Below are 18152 nucleotides of genomic sequence, written 5' to 3'. Positions count from 1 at the left end.
TGTTAAAGTGGATTTTTTTTAAATTCACAGGTTAGTGTTAAAGGTTGTTAATTGAAATTTAATATCATTAAAAGTGATTAGCACATCTGTCTTCACAGTTGCCTGGTTCTGGGTTTAGAATCTCAGGCCTTCCTATGTGGGGTTTGCGTGTTATCTTCATTAAAATTGCTCATAGGCCCGAATACAAATGTTTTTTTGTCCCGCGATTGACTGGCAACCAGTCCAGGTTGTACCCCATTTCCCGCGCCCAAATCTATTGACCAAATTTACAAGTCTTTCACACAGTGGTCATGTATTTTACTTTTCTGTTGTGTTGTTTTAACAACTAGCTTTTGTGTATTGTTGTACTTTTTGCGTCAGCATGCAGGGTACAGATTTTTTGACAAGTTGTCTTCTTCCAGAGACAGCGAGCATAGGCTCCAGCACCCCCCCCCCCCCCCCAACCTTGCTGAAGACAAGCGCTAGAGAAAATTACAAGATTCCGATACACGTTCCACATGGTATATTTTAATGTAAAGCCGACAGCATGAGGAGGAATGCATTTCCACTCAAATTGAATGCAAACGAGTACGCGGCCTATACACACCAAAACACTTCTATGTTCATCTACATGTTGCGTGAGACATAAACATCTTTGCCAAACAACAAACCCTCCCAAATACAAACTGCACTATGTGCTGACAATGCACATGCGACAGGGCATGCATGGGATGACAAATAAAATTACTGTAATTTGTAAATAATTAAAAACACTGCGGGAGACTGCAGTAGTATCTTCAGTGTCACTTCGTAACCAGTGTTGATACATTTCCAGTTCAGAGTTAGTAACTCAACTGTCATCTACATGAAGCTCAATAAATAAGTTATCATGCATTTATCTCTGTTGCATGTATAAATCCAGTGTTCAGCTACTTTGTGGTCACCCCCCACCCAAAAAAAAAAAATTGTGGAGCAGCATTACCAATATTTCGTATTAATGGAAACATGGAAAATACAACACCGAAAAGAAAAACGTTCACTCCACAACAACGACCAATCAGGAAGAGAAAGGGGAAAAAATAAGTATGAAAAAGGCCTGCTTGTTGTACATCATTCCGACATATTTTAAATGTTGAGCTACAATGCTGGAAAGGTCATAACATGGGTGTCCTAAGTCTGGCTAAGTCTGGCTTGTTTTTGAACGGTACATCAAACTTGTTAATTTTCATTTTGTCATTTGAAAGGACACTGCGTTGTTACGGCTTAGGAATGCAGTTAAGCAGTAGCTGCTGCACTTTTCTGTGTCGTTGATTTTATTATAGGAGAAAAGCTATTGATGTTGCACTTTCCTAAAAATGAAAAAAAAAAGTACGATGTAATGAATTGATAAATTATTCAAGATTTTATATTTGTATTTTAGGGCAAAGTATGATTGTCTTTGATACACCTTCATTTATTGGAACATTTCCCATTTTAGTTGCAATTTCCCTTCCTGAAACAAACCGTGAGTTTGCCATCAAAGTACGAACCGAAGCAGAATTTTTTGGGGGCTGTGTATGTTAAGATCCTATCAGGACACGTTGTTTGTTTCCACATTTGATTGCTTTTAGCAACGTCAATAAACAAAAGGCAAAAAAAATATCAAAATGCCCCGTGCATTCCTTCAGTTTTGGACACCTCTGCCTAAAAGCAACACATCCCCAAATGAGCGTAGCGTGGCATTCTCATATAGCGGTACACCTAACTATTTACAGCCGAACTAATAAGCAAGAGCTATTCACTTGTACCTATAGAAATGGGCGTAGGGTGTTTTTGCGCCGTTGCCATGCAGTTACAATAGGAGGAGATATTTCCAGTTGTCGCGAGACAAACACGCACATAAAAGATGTGTCTTGTGCTGAGCCAAAACTGACATCGAAAGGTGGGGCGATGTTGCCGGCGGACGATCGTTTTGTGTTAGTGGCGGTGCGGGGAGCGCTAAAAGTGTGAGGGGCCACTTGGGCGATACTGGCGAAAAACGTTCAATAAATTAAACAGCAGAATGAAGGATGGGAGGGGAAAAAGAGAACAAAAAAAAGGAAGGCTTCCTGCCCTCACCCCAGGCCCATATTCTCCTTTTTTTTTTTTTGCTCAATCGCGGGAGCGTCCCACAATGGCCAGAATGTAGAGGAAAATGTTGATGATGTCTGTATAGAGATTGAGAGAGGCGAAGATGTACTCCTCGGGACTCAGAGAGAGCTTCTTGTTGCCCAGGAGAAGCTGGGTGTCCACAGCCAAGAACTGAGACAGAAAAAGACACGTTGACAAATTCAGGTAGCCAAAACGTCCGTCCCGCCCCCCCACCCGCCATCGCCCTGAAACTCACACAGGTGAACAAGAGGGCACCCAGCGAGGCGTAGACGAGGTGCAGGATCTTGTGGCGGATGAACATGCAGAGGATGCTGAAGAGGAAGAGGACGATGACGCACACGAACAGCACGCCTCGACAGGAAGTGAAGTCGTACTTGCTCTGAAGAACCAGACAAAATGGAGATTTCAAAACCACAAATGGGTAAATTGTTCGAAATATTTGGCTTTTCTTGTGTAGCTAGGGTGGAACCTCCAAAGTTAAATGGCCCAAAAATGGTTACAACACAAGTTCCAGGAATACGCGTGACCTCAGAAAATCTGACGAGATCTCAGGTGACCGAGAATCAAAAACATTTGAAAGTCTCTGGTGGCTGGAACACTTTCCACGGCGTAACAATGAGGCGTTCTAAAGTGGCGCAAAGTCCTGGTCTACATGCGGACTATTCTATTTATATCAATGTGTGTATGTTGTCCCCGGGCCTGCGTGGGTTTTCTCCGGTTGCTCCGGTTTCCTCCCACATTCCAAAAACATGCGTGGCAGGCTGATTGAACACTCTAAATTGTCCCTAAGTGTGAGTGTGAGTGCGAATGGTTGTTCGTTTCTGTGTGCCCTGCGATTGGCTGGCCACCGATTCAGGGTGTCCCCCGCATACTGCCCGAAGACAGCTGGGATAGGCTCCGGCACCCCCCGCGACCCTAGTGAGGATCAAGTGGCTCGGAAGATGAATGAATGAATGTATGTGTGTCTGTGTGTCTCTCTCTCTCTCCCTCTTCCCGCGACGTGCACACACTCAGGGCCAACATCGAGGCACTCCAAAGCGCTCATGTTCTTATATAGTACTGTAGGGGAAACTCATGCCAAGGTGCAATGTATAACGTGTTTTGAAACTAATTCAGTTTAACATGGTCTTTTTGTTTGATTTTTCGGTGATGACATCACTGGTTGCGATCAGAACAGCAAATTAAGATGACAATGCGAGCAACCCTGTTAATAAATGATGACATACAGAAATTATTTGAACGCAGATTTTCCGATCCAGCGGCGCTTATGAAACGCCACGATATGACTTGCGATCTTCAACGCCGTGTCAACTTAACTGTATATTAGTTTGAGTTGAAGCGATAAAGTTGTACGACACACCAATGCTTTATGGAACACAATGAATTCCCATGGGGAAATTTGCACGTGTAGCGAATGCTGTGTCCGGTGAGTGTGTGATATTGCCCCCCCGCCAAGTCGCGCCACACATTATGACCAACGGAATTTGTGTTGTGGGGACCTGTAGTGAGAAGAGGACCACGGTGAAGCAAACCACAGCGGTGATCCCCACGGCCATGATGACGGTGTCGGTGTCGTAGAAGCTGGCGATCATGCCCACCATATAGGACAGGCTCAGGGTCAGAATGGACTACGAGACAGTTGGGAGGGGGAAGAAAAAAAATGGTCAACATTTGGCACCGTCCTTTGCCTTTTGGGTTTTTTTTCTATTCCTCTTTACCAGTGCCACCAAATTCCAGGGGTGCTTGCGGCGGAATTCCCCGCAGCAGCTGAGCACGATGAGGGACACCAGGAAGACCGCGTAGGAGACGTAGCATGTCCAAGGGTTGCGACGCACGAACACCTTGGCGTCGTCCACGAAGGTGAACACGGCCACGAAGGAGAAGGTGATCAGCAGCTGCACGGTGAGGACCAAGAAGACCTGCAGGAGGAGAAGAAGGTGAGCCTGGACAAAATTGCGCGAAATCCTCGGATAATAGCAACCGGTGTCCAGGAAATACGTTGCAGTGACAAGGCCGATGAACATTTTTGGGATATGTTGTAAGAGGATTTTCAAAAGATTTTGTGTTTTGGGAACATAAGTTTGCTGACTCAGCAAATTACTTTTCTGATGAAGGCCTGTCGGATGCTCTTGTCCTCGAAGCCCGAGTTGGTGAACTCCTCGTTGTCGTAGTAAGTCGGAGGCACGTCGCCATGGTAACCGGGGCTGCCACCAGGTGCTAGGAAAACAAACCTCATCAATAGGAGGATATCCAAAAGCCCAAATCTTCTTTCTTTGGCTTGTTCACTCACCAGAGGGGTCCACGGGAAAGCCCGGCTGCCCGGGTCCTTGCTGGTAGGGTCCCTCAGGGTAGGGGCCATGAGCATAAGGCCCCTGCGGGTAGGGCATCTGGGGGTAAGGCATCTGCGGGTAGGGAGCAGGCCCGAAGCCGGCCTGGGGGAAGCCAGGCTGGCCGTAGCCGGCGGCTGGTGGGTACGGACCTCCGGGGCCTTGGCCGTAGTTGGGCGGCATCACGCCGAAGCCCTGCTGCTGCGGGGGTCCGTAGATGTTGTTGTGGAGTGGGTTGGACTCCCCCATAATGGGGTAGCCACTCTTGTCCTGGGACATGTTGTGGCGGAGAGTTCAGGAACAAGCTATGAAAAAGGACGGAGCAGAGAAATCGATCAGCGATTTGAAATCGATAACTGCAGTCCGGGGAGACGGCCAAAGCCTCAGGCAGAAAACAAGGAGGGTGCTGTCCAGTTCGAACCGAGTATAGAGTCGCTCCTATAATCTGATCAACTCAAGTTTGATTCCCACATTTCACTAAGTAGGGCCAAGGAACACGCCTGCTATAAGATATACAGCGTTACCTTTAATTGGTTCTCTGAAAAGGTTGGAACTCAATTTCCACATCCATGTTCCCTATTGAAATGGACTAAACTGGGAAGTCATTTTAGACAATCCTAATGAACATTTTTCTGTCACGTTGTTAACGCTTTCATTCCACAAGACGTACTTGTACGTCTTTTTAAAATTAGTCCCGCCTACCAAGGACGTACTTGTCGTCTAAGTCTTTTTTTCGCGTCAGAGAGGAGGCGGGTCTGATGCAATCTGTGAATGAGAATAAGCCGTTTGAATTGTAAATCATGTTAAAAAAAAGCGACTAGTAGGTGGCAGTGGTGCCTCACATGCTTGAAATGCATGCTTTTTTTACCCAGGAATCGCCATTTTCATGAAACTTAGCTTTTTTTTCTGCTGAAAGAAGAGAGTCCAAACTTTATTTTGGTAAACTCCATGTTTATATAGCATTAGAACCAAATATTCTGTGTACCTTGCAAGATCAAAATCCAGAAAAACGCTGGGATTGAGGGGGTTGCTCCAGTGAAAATGGCTGCGATTGACTAAGTTAAACAAAGTACATGAAATGAAACATAAATAAATACTTTGTTTCATAATTTGACAAAGTAATCTTTTTCCTAAAGTGAGATCCCGACGAGCGTCAAACCCAAAGTGTGATGTCACTTCAAGTCACCAAAACAAACTTATCTAAGGGGATCCAGGTGGCCAATCAACCTGCCATGCGTGTTTTGGAATGGGGGAGGAAACGCGAGTACCCAGAGAAGACCCACGCAGGCATGGGGAGAACATGCAAACTCCACACATGAAAGCGGGAGTCGGAATCTAACGCCGCACCTCTGCACTGTCAGGCCGCCGTGCTCACCAGATGATCACCGTGCCCAGCACTATTAAAATACCGTTAAATTAGATTGTAATTACAAAATAAAACAAAGCTGTTTGGTTAAGATCTTTGTAGCTCAGACTAAAAATTAAAAAAATCAGCCCATACTGATCAGCTATAATTGACATGATTTCTAGTCACATGTTTGGCTCATGACAACGTTACTTGTTTCTCAACAAATTCACGTGTGGGTCCTTGTGATCATCAGGACAAAATATGGTAGCAGGATACACTAGATAACAACAATTAGATAACACGGTTGTGCATGAAGGCAGAAGCGACATTTTATTTTCACAACAGTGTGGAACCAGCAGATTAAGCCAAGCCATGTGACAAAATGTGTGATCATCTCAAATATCCAACGCCCAAAACTGTTAGACGACAATGATTTATGGGGAGCGGTACTTGTTTTTTTGGGGGGGATAGGGAGGGGGATTTAGTGCAGGTTTTTTTTCCAGCCAACGCAAACATTTCCAATCCTCTTAGCAGAGAAGCTCCACCGTGGTGGGTGCGTGCTAGAATTGAGCTAAACTGGGGGAGAGGTTGAAACACAATTAGTCCAACATATGCCCTGACGAATGCCTCACATCATATTACATGCATGACCGAGCAGGTCCAGCTAGCGTGACGTTTCAAAAAAAAAAGGGGGGGGGGGCGGCTGCCATTTTAATGACATAAACACAGCAATTAGTAACACAAAAATGAGGATAAGTAATGCAGCAGTGTGTCAAGCTGCTGTCAGGCAGATGTGCCGCATCAGCAGCATCCCTGCCGGTGATGTCCGAAGCGCTGATGCCTGGCCTTGTGACAGGTGGATAACATTTATTTTTTCTCAACAAAGACCATTTGGTAACCCACAACCCATCATTCAGTAGTAGCGCAGTGAAAGCAATCGTAAAATGGTTCTCAAGCAACTTAAGTACGCATCATGTGATCAAAGTAATTTCTTTCACATTGTAAGCATCACAAAATTTTGTTTGGAGTGTTAAGGACAATCAATCTCTTAGAATGTAGATTTCCACGACATGGGTTACTGGACATAAATCTTATACATATTGTATAAAAAAACATCAGGATTTAACAAAAGTCCCAAGTGTTGGAATATGATAGACTAGTGAATTATTTCCAGCCATGGTCAATCATTTGACCAAAACACCACAGTGGCCTAAATTGTACACTGACAATCTTCACCATCTTACGTTGGTATTTTTTTTTGGGGGGGGGGGGGGACGACACAACGTTGAAGTGAATTTCGATGCAAACGGATTAAAATAAAACAGTTTGAAAGGTAAAAGTGGAAGTAAATAGCATATAAGGCTCTAGGTGGCGTTCTGCGCCACATAAATATCCAAACATGGAGCACCAGGAGCGGGCGCTCTTCCAACATCAGGGCCTCGCGGGTGCAGATGAATGCGACAGGAATCCAAACAACGATGTACAGTGAAAATTTTACATACATTGTGTGTGGAAATAGATGTCAACTACTAAGTGGTCATAGATGGCGATGAACGGTTAGCCGAGCTAGTCGACGAATACCGTTAGTTCGCCCTGATTATTGACATTTTCCGTTATTTTATCTCTAACTCGATGGACTTTCTTAAGCATTAAAATGTAACATTTTCAGCATATTCAAAAGCCACAAGACTTTACGTTGATGTCGCTTATTTTTGTTTGGGTGACGCTAAAACCCAACAAGCCCGGATGATACTTGCGAAGCTAGCTGGCTGGCACCCGCAAAACAGAGCGCATAATAACGGCTAAAAATGTGAACAGCTCGCTACCAAATAGAGCAACTGACCGTGTATTTCTCCTCTTTTGTCCTGCTGGAACGTTCGTTGGAGACTGTGCGGTATTTATTTTTAATTCCGTTAATGTCTTGTTGTCGCCGATTGATGCGGCGGCAGCGTCTTCAACGTCAAGTGGGTCAGGCGATTACGTCACCTCGCGACGTGCGACGTAGCGTACGCCATTGTGACGTTGTTGGTCACGTGTTTATTTTTTGGGTTATTTTTAGCATAGCACATGACAAAATACGCTGCCTTTATCAGATGACTGGTCATTTGACCATTTTCCGAATTTTCACTTTTTAGGTGGAACGTTCTCGGTTATGTGATTTGTTATTCCAGCACAAGCTGATGTATTGTTTTTTTTAATAGTTTTTTTAAATGGGTTAAATGAGCAAATATGTTGGTTTAAAAAGAACAACTCATTTTTTGCATGTATCTGTCGCAAAGTTTATAATTTTCCAAATTAAAAAAAACACAAAGTTGGGGATGTGTGCGTGTTTTTATATATATATATATCTATATATATATATATATATATATATATATATATATATATATATATATACACACACACACACACACACACACTTACGCTTATCATGGTTAACTTTTACCCAAAAATGGAAATGCAAATAACGTCAGGGTTAAGCTGTCATCATAAAACTTTTATTAAGTGTACAGGCGATTGAGCCCTCTTGAAGTTTTACTTAGCCAGTAAAAGGTCTTCTCATAAGTCAACTGATGAAATTTTGTTTTCAAAATGCCAATTGATCAGAGGTTGCCTTTACTTCTCATGATGGCTTGAAGAGGAATAGTCTTTGCTTCTCATGAAAGAAAATTGGGAGTGGCAAATGACTTCTCTCCTCACAAAAAAAGCCCATTGAGCAAGATTGTCTTCTCTTCTTCCAAACATAAATTGAGAAGAAATTGGCTTCCGTACCAAAAACGCCCAGATATTCTGTGCTGTATGTTACATGTTACACATACAGTACATTTGACAATAAAGTTTTACCCAATACAATACAATTCTCTTCTCACTGAAGCCCATTGACAAGAAATTGTCTTTTCTTCTAACAAAGGCCCTCTGACAAGGATTGTCATCTCTTCTCATAAAAGAACAATAAGGGCTATGAGCTTCTGTAATGACAAATGCTCAGGTGCAGGATAATGCCTTCTCTCAACACACGTTGCCCAGAATTGATATTCTCTTCTCAGAAAAGAAGACTGACATTTTCTTCCCATTTCACAAACAACGGCTAAACGTTCTCTTCTCTTCTCCCCCAAGCCCGTCATGCAGATACCATCTTTTTTTCATGAAAGCCCATCGATCAGAAATTGTCTTCCCACACATTATTCCTTGCAGAACCTTGAAGTAACACCACTCTATTTGGTTGTCACAGCTAATAAGCAGAATCTCTTCATGCAAGAGATCTTTGATGTCGCCGATGTTTGTGTTTCTTTCATCTCCACCTCGTAGCTTGGAGAGGGCGCAACATGCTACTGGTTGTATGCTCGCGCCTGAAGCAGGTTGTCCAGCTCCGTTTTGCTGATAGTTCCGTACGCCTGGCAGTAGCTGCCCAGCTTGGCGCGGGGATCGCCCGCCGCCGACACATTGCAGTTGTTCTGGAAGACCTTTTTGCTGAAGCGTGGTGCCGGTCGTTCATCACGGGCCCGAGAGCTCGAGCGGTGGTTCTGCACGGGACCAACAGAGGAAAGTAGTCCACACAGTGCTTAACTCATTCGGTACCAGCCAATTCTAGACCAAGTCTGGAAAGACGTTTAAAAACGTCTTTGGGAGTGTATGAGTTAAATAACCACAAATGTTCTCGCTCACCCACCGGGTTAGTGTTAGTGATGCTCAGTCCCGGAGGCGAGTCGGTCTTGCGTACCAGCGGGTTGTTCTGAGTATGAGCGAGCGTCAGTGAGAAGGTGTGGTTGATGTGCGCCGGGGCTGAGCGACCGCGCTGGATAATCTGGTCCATGGACTTTGGGGAAAGAAGAACACTTTATGGTGATGAGGTTCAAAAAGAATGCGAATGGGGTTTGAGGATTCTCTTAAACACACAGTGCTGGCTGTGACGCCCTCTGTTGGTGATGAGGTGGCACTGCCGCTTCTCTGTCTTGCTGCTCTCATGCCGGCTGTGGTTGGGTGAATAAACCCATCTGGATGAAGACAGTCAGAGCTGCGGTTCAAATGACTAGTTTGATGATAGTCGCGGCTAACGTCAGACTTACTTGGCGCGTGTGTGATGGGGTTATAAGTGCATCTGCCCGCGAGGCGATTCTCTGAAGGGACTATCTTGTCCACAGGAGGAGGCGGTGATGCGTTTTCTGCCTTGGGGGGACTTTCACTTTTGATCGTTGCATCCTGGTTGTCGTCCCCTCTGTTTTTCTGGCCAAGTTTATCCGTGCCGGTCACGGCTTCTTTGGGGTGGATGAGTCGGAGCAAGCCCTGATGGCTTTTCCGGTCTCGAATCATCTGTGAGGCAGCGTCATGTTCAGTTTTCTCAAGACTACAGAGGTACCTTGATTGACTTGATTTAGACACAAAGCTGCTTTAGTGAAGTGAAAAACAAAAAAATCATTCGTCTTTCAGTATCTGAACAGGATAAACGGTCAACGCTAACTTATACAATCAGTTCATTTCTTTATATATCTGATCTCAAATTTATACATTACTTTTATTTAGAACAGATTGAGGCACATTTAAATTCATTTTAATGGGGACAATTGATTTATTATCTTGGCCACGGAACAAATTGGAATTTCTAAATCACGCTCAAGCTTGTACCTCGTAAAGTTTGTTGCGGTACTGCTCCACCGATAACTGCACGTCGTCATCTAGCGGCAGAACTACGTCGTAGTGGAGAGACGGTTCCTTGCCCGGATTGTGGAACCTACAATAACAACACAAATGACACATAAACTACGACACCATACCATAAAGTTTCAGGAAGACAACCACTGACAGTACAATATGCAGCGTCATGTACTGTATTTTCTCGACCACAAGGTGGACCTAATAGTCTTCGTTTTCTCCAAAATGGGCGGGGCGCCAAACAATGTGGGTCGCCTTGTGTCATCCAAAACATCCTGAAAATGGCACTTAAAAAGAGACACGCTTCCCAAGCCGCAGTTTAAACTGCAGCCTATCTGTTACGCCGAGGACCATGGGAATCGAGCACTCGCGTGAGGTTTCATGATCAACCTATCTATGGTGGTTTCCTTTGATGAAACAGCGCCATCTATCCATCTGAACAAGGACGAACGTGGCAAAGTAAAACGTGTCATGTTCTGCATTACTTTAAATAAAGACGCTGTTGCAATAGTTGGCGAAAAATGTCAACTGTGTCACGATACAGGGGTTGTGTGCAAAACAATATATGGATGAGATATATCTACAATGGATCATAAAATCTACACAAGTCAAGAAAACATGAGCTGACAATATTTTGCCCAAAATACCAAAAGTATCGAGATGCATCTATGACACGTTAATAGTACACCAGAAGCAAATGAACGTAAGTACCTGGCTACATAAGGATGCTGGAGGGCGTTTTCCGCAGTCAGCCTCTTGTCGGGGTTGAAGACCAGCAAACCCTTCAGGAGGTCCAGGGCGTCGGGGGGCGCCAACGACTGGAGGAGGTCCTCCAAAAGAACCTGCGGCCTGTCCGGGGGAGAAACAAAATCGGAAAAATATTTGTTGACAATGCAAGCGGGACGAGAATTCATATTGCATCACCTTTGCAATATTCTCTGAATGACCGACGACCCAATTTCAGACTTGACGGCGAGAACATCTGGGAATTAAAATAGGCTTCGTTGAAACAACAAAAAAAAAGATCAAGACATGCTCGGAGTGGCGTTATCGGTCACCTTCTGGACACGGGTGCGGTATGGCACTCATGATCTTCTCGATCTGATTGATGGTGGACGTCCCGGGGAACAAGGCCCTTCCCAGCAACATCTCTCCCAGGATACAGCCCAGGCTCCACATGTCCACGCCCTTTGTGTACCTTGCAACCACCAGTTCTTGTTTGTGACACTTGTGCGTGCTTCAAATCCCTTAAACAAGTCAACAGTGTACCTGGTAGACCCCAGCAAAATCTCGGGAGCCCGGTACCACCTGGTCGCCACGTACTCCGTCAGCGCCGGGTTGCCGCTGTCCTCTTGGTCCTGACTGAGGGATCGGGCCAGGCCAAAGTCGCACAGCTTGACCACACAGTCCGAGTCCACCAGCACGTTGGAAGGCTGAAAAATAAAGAAAGAAAACCCAACACCGTTGTTGTTGAATCTGCAGGTTAGCATGAAAAGCTTCAGATCACATCAAAATGGCGGACTTCCTGAGACGTGGTCGCGCAATTTGGAATCATACCTTTTGGTCCCGGTGGATGACGTTACCCGAATGCAGATATTTGACCGCCTTTAGCAGCTGGTACATGACATAACGCTTGTGAATGTCCTTCAATAGTGTCCCTTTCTTTATCACCGCATGCAGGTCGCTGTCTAGATGAAACAACAACAAAAAACCAAATACACACACACATCTAACAGGTTTAATAAGCATTTTGGAAGCAACGTTACAGAAGCTTTCCAAAACTCACCCATGTACTCAAAGATGAGATAAATGTCTTTGTCATTTTGTGCCTGGATAACATTTTGGAGTTTGACCACATTGGGATGATCGCCAAATTCCTGCACACACACACAATGACAACAACAGAACAAGGTAAATTCTGATGTTGCGCTGTTGATTTTAATTAGTTTGGTGCTTAGTGCGAGTCCTTAAATTTCATTGTCTAAATTTCACTAAATTTGATGACAAATCCAACAAAATCTTTAGTAGTTTTTGTAGGACCCCTGGACATGGTTCCTTGTGGCTTTTCTGTGGTTTGACTCATGACGGACATCCCGACCAAACTTCAAGCTCTGTGGTGCAACTGGACAAGACGAACACATCATTTGAGGTTCCTGATTATTAGACTTAGCCAAAATTAGGCTAAAATGTGCACTTGGAAACAATGTAGATGTCCAGCTTGTTTTTCAGGCAGTTTATGAGGCTTTTGGGGGGGGGGTGTACTCTTACGGACAAGCCGACCAAATTTCATGTTGAGAGCTGAAACTGGCTTTGGAGGCTGAATTCATTTTCCAGCGGGAGCTACCAGGCTAATTTTTCAGGTAAAGGCTGGTTGAAGGTTAACTGGCAGTTAGCAAGTCGAGGCCTTGTACATAAACAAGGGACGGAGGAATTACATAACAGAAATAAACCACTGCACATTCGCTTTATTTTCATGGGTTGCAAATAGGATGGCAAGGATTTTTTTCTTACCTGCAGGAACATGACTTCTCGAAAGGTCCGCTGTTCAAGAAAACAACAACAAATAAACAATCGTGATGTAAACTCAAGGCAGTCAAGCATCCTGAAGGATGCAATCGTTGGACGAACACGGATGAATTTCAATTTCTGATTGGCGTGCGTCTCAAATTGTAAAATCACCCACCTGAGCGTCCGTCTTGTTCCTGAAGGCGTCGAAAATCTTCTTCACCGCCACGATTTCGCCCGTTTGCCTGTCCACCGCCTTCCAAACGATGCCATATGCCTGCCACACGTACGCAAAAACTACTTTTTGATACTTTATTATTGATTGACATTTTTAATTGCCTTGTTAAAATATCAGCAGCCTTGTGTTTTGTATTGCTTAGAATCATAATACAGTACGTATACTTTTTCCACATGCCTTGTAGTAATGACATTATAATACATAATTATTAACAATCTATTATTTGAATTCACTGTATTCCCCCTCAGGTGTAAAACATTAACCAGCTGTGTAACATGACACTCAGTAGTCCATCTTTCCACTCCACAACCTGTTGGATGTCAGAACGTTGCAAAGTGTCCGGGGGCGGGGGAGGGTTGATATTATTAGTAGATTTAACTACAGTATTTGGTAATTGTACAAGGAGCGGCCAAGAGTCAGAAAATTGCACCAAGCAAATTGTTGTGTAATAAGGTAAAAACGGAAGAAAAAAAGACGCCAGTGAAAGACAAACATTGTACAACTTCAAGGTGCGTGATGCGTTCTGGTGCTCCATGTACAAAAAGTATAAAGCCACTCACCCCTTTGCCAAGTCTTTTCCTTATCTCGTATTTCGTGGATATGTGTTCTTCAACTTCAGGCATGCTGCCGGATTTTGCAATTTTGCTCATTTTGAACACGGCCACTCTTTCCTTACACGACGGCACCTCAAAAAGTCGGACGACACGCGCAAGACAGCAAAGTAGTCGTGCCGAACCGGAAGTGCTGATGATCCTCCAGCCAACAAAGTCGTTATTTTACTTCTTTCCACGCCATGAACGTGTTATTTGAAGTGTCTCGTGGGTCACTTGGTCGCATTAGTGGCTGGTTAGTAGCTTGAAGTGGTTGGTAAGTTCCGTTAAGCGAAATCGGCCACGGAGAAAGAGCCAAGCAGGTGGAGCCATTTTACATCCGACGTTAAACAGCCATTTTGAAGTTGACCAGCCCTTCTGCCCGTCAGTTTAGAGCAGCGTGACCGCAACATGTTTGTCGCTCGGCCGTGCGGCGCGTCGCGTCCAGTCGGGGTCGGGGTGCGGGTGGTTGGAGCCTGTGAAGTGAGTTTTGTCTCAACTTGTCGTCGTGGAAACCGAGGGCGGGAGCGCTTGTTGCTTAAAGGGCCCGCAGCCGACCAACGGGCGGCGACGATTGCCGTGACGTCCGGCGTTCGCTGTTGTCATGGTGACACGCAACGCGTAAGAGAGGGGCACGTGCTGTATGATCCCCCTTCATTCATCAGAGATGCTTCACTTGAGTGAAATTCTAAAGAGCAACTTAAAAAGTTGTTTTTGTATTAAAGAAATCGAAGAAAACCCATAAGAAATACATGTGGGGAAATAACGGCTTGGCTGCTATGTCGGCCCGCTTGTAATGAAGGGCACAGTCAGAAAGTCATTTTTTCGTTCCTCACTTTGTTCTTCGCACTTTAGTTTTTGCTTCGTAAATCCCATTTACTTCCTATTAAAATATTTCTTGTGATTTTTTTGTCATATTATTTAGCATTTTCTTATGTATACAATAACATTTTAACACTCAGTGCATAACCTCATGTTTTTGGTTTACATGTGGCATTGACATTACACAATATATTTTGTGTATAACAAACCTATCAAAGTAATACATTTACGTTTGAAATATGTAATCATGTAGAAAAACTCTACTGTAACATTTTGCTGTGCAATTTTCTTTCAATATTCAGATACATATTTATCAAAATATAAATGAACACACAAAATGATGACAAAATATTTAAATGTAAAAATGGCACTTGTATGAAATATATAATTATGTGTAAAAGGAAAACACATTTTACATTTTGGAATTTATTAACATATTAAAAATATTTTTGTGATACTGTATAACACCCAAAGTATGAAATCCTAGCACACACCATAATCTGATTATGAGGTATGTTTCAATTTTATTGTTAAAAAGAAGTGTGTCTGATTAGGAATTTCAATATCCAAATATTTGTATATACAATGATACATGTTAATAAATATTTACTGCAGTCCCTAAATTGGGTCCAGGAGCAAAGGTGGCTAGAGTACTTAAAATAAGACAGTGAGTAATTGAACACACTACAACTGTACATTAATAAACATGAATCTAATCTTCACGGGTTTTAATAGGATAGAGAACCTAATTATTTTAATTACCGGTATATAGTCATTTCCCTGTCATTTGGACAACACAGTAAGATTGCAGGAGGAAAGAAACAGACCAAACGTTTTTTACCGAACATGCATAAGGATGCATGGAAAGGTCATGTGACCCAAAAAGACAAACGCAATTGGCTCAGGAGGAGTGCAGGAAACGGTTGAAGGCATTATAAGCCGACTCCAGATCGAAGAGCATCTGGCGAACCTGGCTGTCGTCTAGCTCGTCCGAAGCAGACATGCTGCTCAGGGTGCTCAACCTGATGACACACGAGACGCATTGAAAAAAAAGAAAAAGCGAGCGGGTTCCTGTAAAGCGGACGCCGACTCGCCAGTGATGCAGACTGACCAGAGGCTAACTTTGTCCTTGGCCTCCGAATCAGGAGGCATGTTGCTCATTCGGTTCATGGTCTCCATCAGCTCACGCAGGTCCGGTTGGATCTAATCCAAACAGAGGCCCGGTTAAACATTCGTGCGTTGTAATTCTGTTGGTACTCAAAACAGCAGCACCTACCCAAGTAAGGAAAACTATTTTAAGGGCGGACAGATAACGGCATATGAGAGATGATCTTATGGTATGCTGAGACAATATCTTGAGTGACAATAAGCATTCTGGTAGACTGAAATGTCGAAACGATACAATGTTGTATGCAACCACGTTAAAATAAATAAACACTACCCTGAGTAAACCAGTACCCCAACTCACTGCTAAATCTTGAAACCTACCTCATCCATGGCTCTGATCTCCAGTCTCAACTTGTCCATGACGGTGATAAACAGCTAAAAACAAGCGGAAAAACAAACAAATGAGTAAGGAGCAACTAGAGGAAATAAAGACCTCGCCTCTATGTATTCATCATTAGCTGGGATTAAGTCTAATTTCAAGTGATTTGCCAGAGGATTTAAACCATTCACTTGAGCCGCTCAATGTTCAGCTTGATCACATAAACACCCCATCATTTCATTTTGAAATCTCCTGGCACGAGTGTCCCGTCCAGACTGATTGAAGGGGGAACGTACAGAAACTATGTCGGCGATGCAGCGGTTCAAGTTGCCCTTGTCGTCCTTGATGGTGATTGGCCGATCCTCCTTGATCCTTTCCATGGCCAGCGGGCAGTCTAGCTACAAGAGGAGAAAAAACATTGATGTAAGTACCTCAGTATGATTAGCATTCAACCAAAAAATTAATCAGGTTTAATAAGAAAAAAAGTGTCTGATTGCATACGGCAATCAGACACAGCTGACTTCTTTCCATCCTTCATTTTCATTCACTGGAATTAAATCTGAATGTGATGTAATTTGATCCCGGATCCACCAATTGCATGTCATCTTGAAGCAAAGTGCAACATAATTTTAGTATTTTCATTTTAAGAAAACTCACTCTGTACTTGCGACAGAAGTCGTCGATGGATCCCACGTCGGAGCCCTGCACCTGTTTGAACGCTGCCTTGTATTGTACCAGGAGTCTGGAACACGAGCCGGTGTACCTTAAAAACGACATCTCTTCATCAAGAGAAGCAGGAAAGTCGATACTTTCTAAGAATACTTCATCCCAGCTCACTCATTGGGTGTGACACAGTCTTTGATGTAGGCTTTCTCCAGAGCCTGCAAGGTCTTGACCACAGCAAACAACTCTGCCATGTTGTCATACCTTCACAAAGAAGCATCCCGCAGTCATTAAGAATCCTTAGAACATTCAAACATCGTATGGCACTTACTTTTCTCTTTCTCTTGCATTTTTGTACAATTTCACCTCCTGGAATGATTAAAGAAAAAATAAATATATTAACTTACAATCACTGAGAGAAACTGTAATTTTGATCGACCTTTACCTCATACAGCTCGGGTTTATTGGGTGGCACTCCTGAGAAAAGAGGAGGCTACAACTTCAGATGTGGTTTATAAGAATAACTACAGGGTGTCCATAAAGTCTCTTTACCATTTCAAAAATGTATTAAAATGCAATTGATTAGATATTCTATTCAGATTTGTTCAATTGTGTTCAGCGTTTATTAAGGTTATTGTTTTTTTTTACCTCTTCGAGTCTCTAATGAGACTTTATGGACACCCTGTACATTTGCTAGTAATTACTTGTAAAGTTCCCCACTGTGGGACGAAGAAAGCGTCATTTTAATAAAGATCATCCTACCTCCTCCCATGCTACTTGTAACCGGTATGCCATGGAACATGATGTTTGATGTGTCAACTTAATCTAAGAAAATAAGAAATTAGGTCACCCTTTGGCGCATTCATGTGTTTTATACTCGGTCTCAATAATTATTAACACGTCAGGGAAGTAGTACGCCAGCAAGCACGACAACGTTCATTCGCTCAACCCAATAATAGTCCAATTATTTAAAATTACGTTTGAATTTAACAAAAAAGGAAAAAAATCGCAAGTGAAACTAAGAATGTCGACAAACTAATAGCTTGTCGCCCTTGTTTTGTTAAGATGACCAGCTAGGTCGAAGTTAACATTCAATGCTAATTCGTAGCATCGTCCTTTAAAATTGCCACAACATTGACAGATGTGGTTAAAACGTATTTTTGGGGTATATTAACGCAATTTTATAAGATCATGTTGCCATGTGTGGCCTGTAATCGATTAATATCATATTTAGAACCAAAACTATATACTTTAAAAGTCGACACTTACCCTTTTCCGTGGAGCTGCAATGACGTCAATATAAACACACCCTCCTGCCAGGACCGTGGGAGATGAACGCCTGATCAAAAATAAACCATTCTTCTCTTTAAAGCCATGCTATCAGTCGGTTAAATTTACAATTAACATTTTTATA

General features: G+C 43.3%; 3 protein-coding genes across 3 annotated transcripts; all 3 read right to left on the bottom strand.

The window, feature by feature from the left end:
• Positions 1 to 1274: 1274 nt before the first annotated feature.
• Positions 1275 to 7795, bottom strand: grinaa (glutamate receptor, ionotropic, N-methyl D-aspartate-associated protein 1a (glutamate binding)). Its single transcript, XM_052070658.1, has 7 exons — positions 7628 to 7795; positions 4400 to 4741; positions 4211 to 4326; positions 3828 to 4028; positions 3609 to 3737; positions 2345 to 2488; positions 1275 to 2259 (listed from the first exon to the last, which is right to left on the bottom strand). Exons 2-7 carry the CDS (start codon positions 4713 to 4715, stop codon positions 2110 to 2112), a joined length of 1056 nt encoding a protein of 351 aa, XP_051926618.1. The 5' UTR covers positions 4716 to 4741; positions 7628 to 7795; the 3' UTR covers positions 1275 to 2109.
• A 474-nt stretch (positions 7796 to 8269) lies between these two features.
• Positions 8270 to 14315, bottom strand: mapk15 (mitogen-activated protein kinase 15). The gene is made up of 14 exons (XM_052070615.1): positions 13738 to 14315; positions 13118 to 13216; positions 12946 to 12975; positions 12221 to 12311; positions 11992 to 12122; positions 11704 to 11867; positions 11493 to 11632; positions 11359 to 11416; positions 11146 to 11283; positions 10408 to 10513; positions 9852 to 10095; positions 9682 to 9779; positions 9455 to 9601; positions 8270 to 9308 (listed from the first exon to the last, which is right to left on the bottom strand). Exons 1-14 carry the CDS (start codon positions 13825 to 13827, stop codon positions 9114 to 9116), a joined length of 1731 nt encoding a protein of 576 aa, XP_051926575.1. The 5' UTR covers positions 13828 to 14315; the 3' UTR covers positions 8270 to 9113.
• A 773-nt stretch (positions 14316 to 15088) lies between these two features.
• vps28 (VPS28 subunit of ESCRT-I) lies at positions 15089 to 18069 on the bottom strand. The gene is made up of 10 exons (XM_052070674.1): positions 18008 to 18069; positions 17501 to 17563; positions 17184 to 17215; positions 17070 to 17107; positions 16913 to 17002; positions 16733 to 16838; positions 16372 to 16473; positions 16078 to 16131; positions 15701 to 15792; positions 15089 to 15611 (listed from the first exon to the last, which is right to left on the bottom strand). Exons 2-10 carry the CDS (start codon positions 17538 to 17540, stop codon positions 15491 to 15493), a joined length of 675 nt encoding a protein of 224 aa, XP_051926634.1. The 5' UTR covers positions 17541 to 17563; positions 18008 to 18069; the 3' UTR covers positions 15089 to 15490.
• Between the last annotated feature and the right edge of the window lie 83 nt (positions 18070 to 18152).

The sequence above is a fragment of the Hippocampus zosterae genome, chromosome 7 (assembly GCF_025434085.1).
Source record: "Hippocampus zosterae strain Florida chromosome 7, ASM2543408v3, whole genome shotgun sequence".
NCBI classification, from domain to species: domain Eukaryota; kingdom Metazoa; phylum Chordata; class Actinopteri; order Syngnathiformes; family Syngnathidae; genus Hippocampus; species Hippocampus zosterae.
The sequence above is the reverse complement of the archived record's forward strand: the minus strand, read 5'-3'. Positions and strand labels throughout refer to the sequence as shown.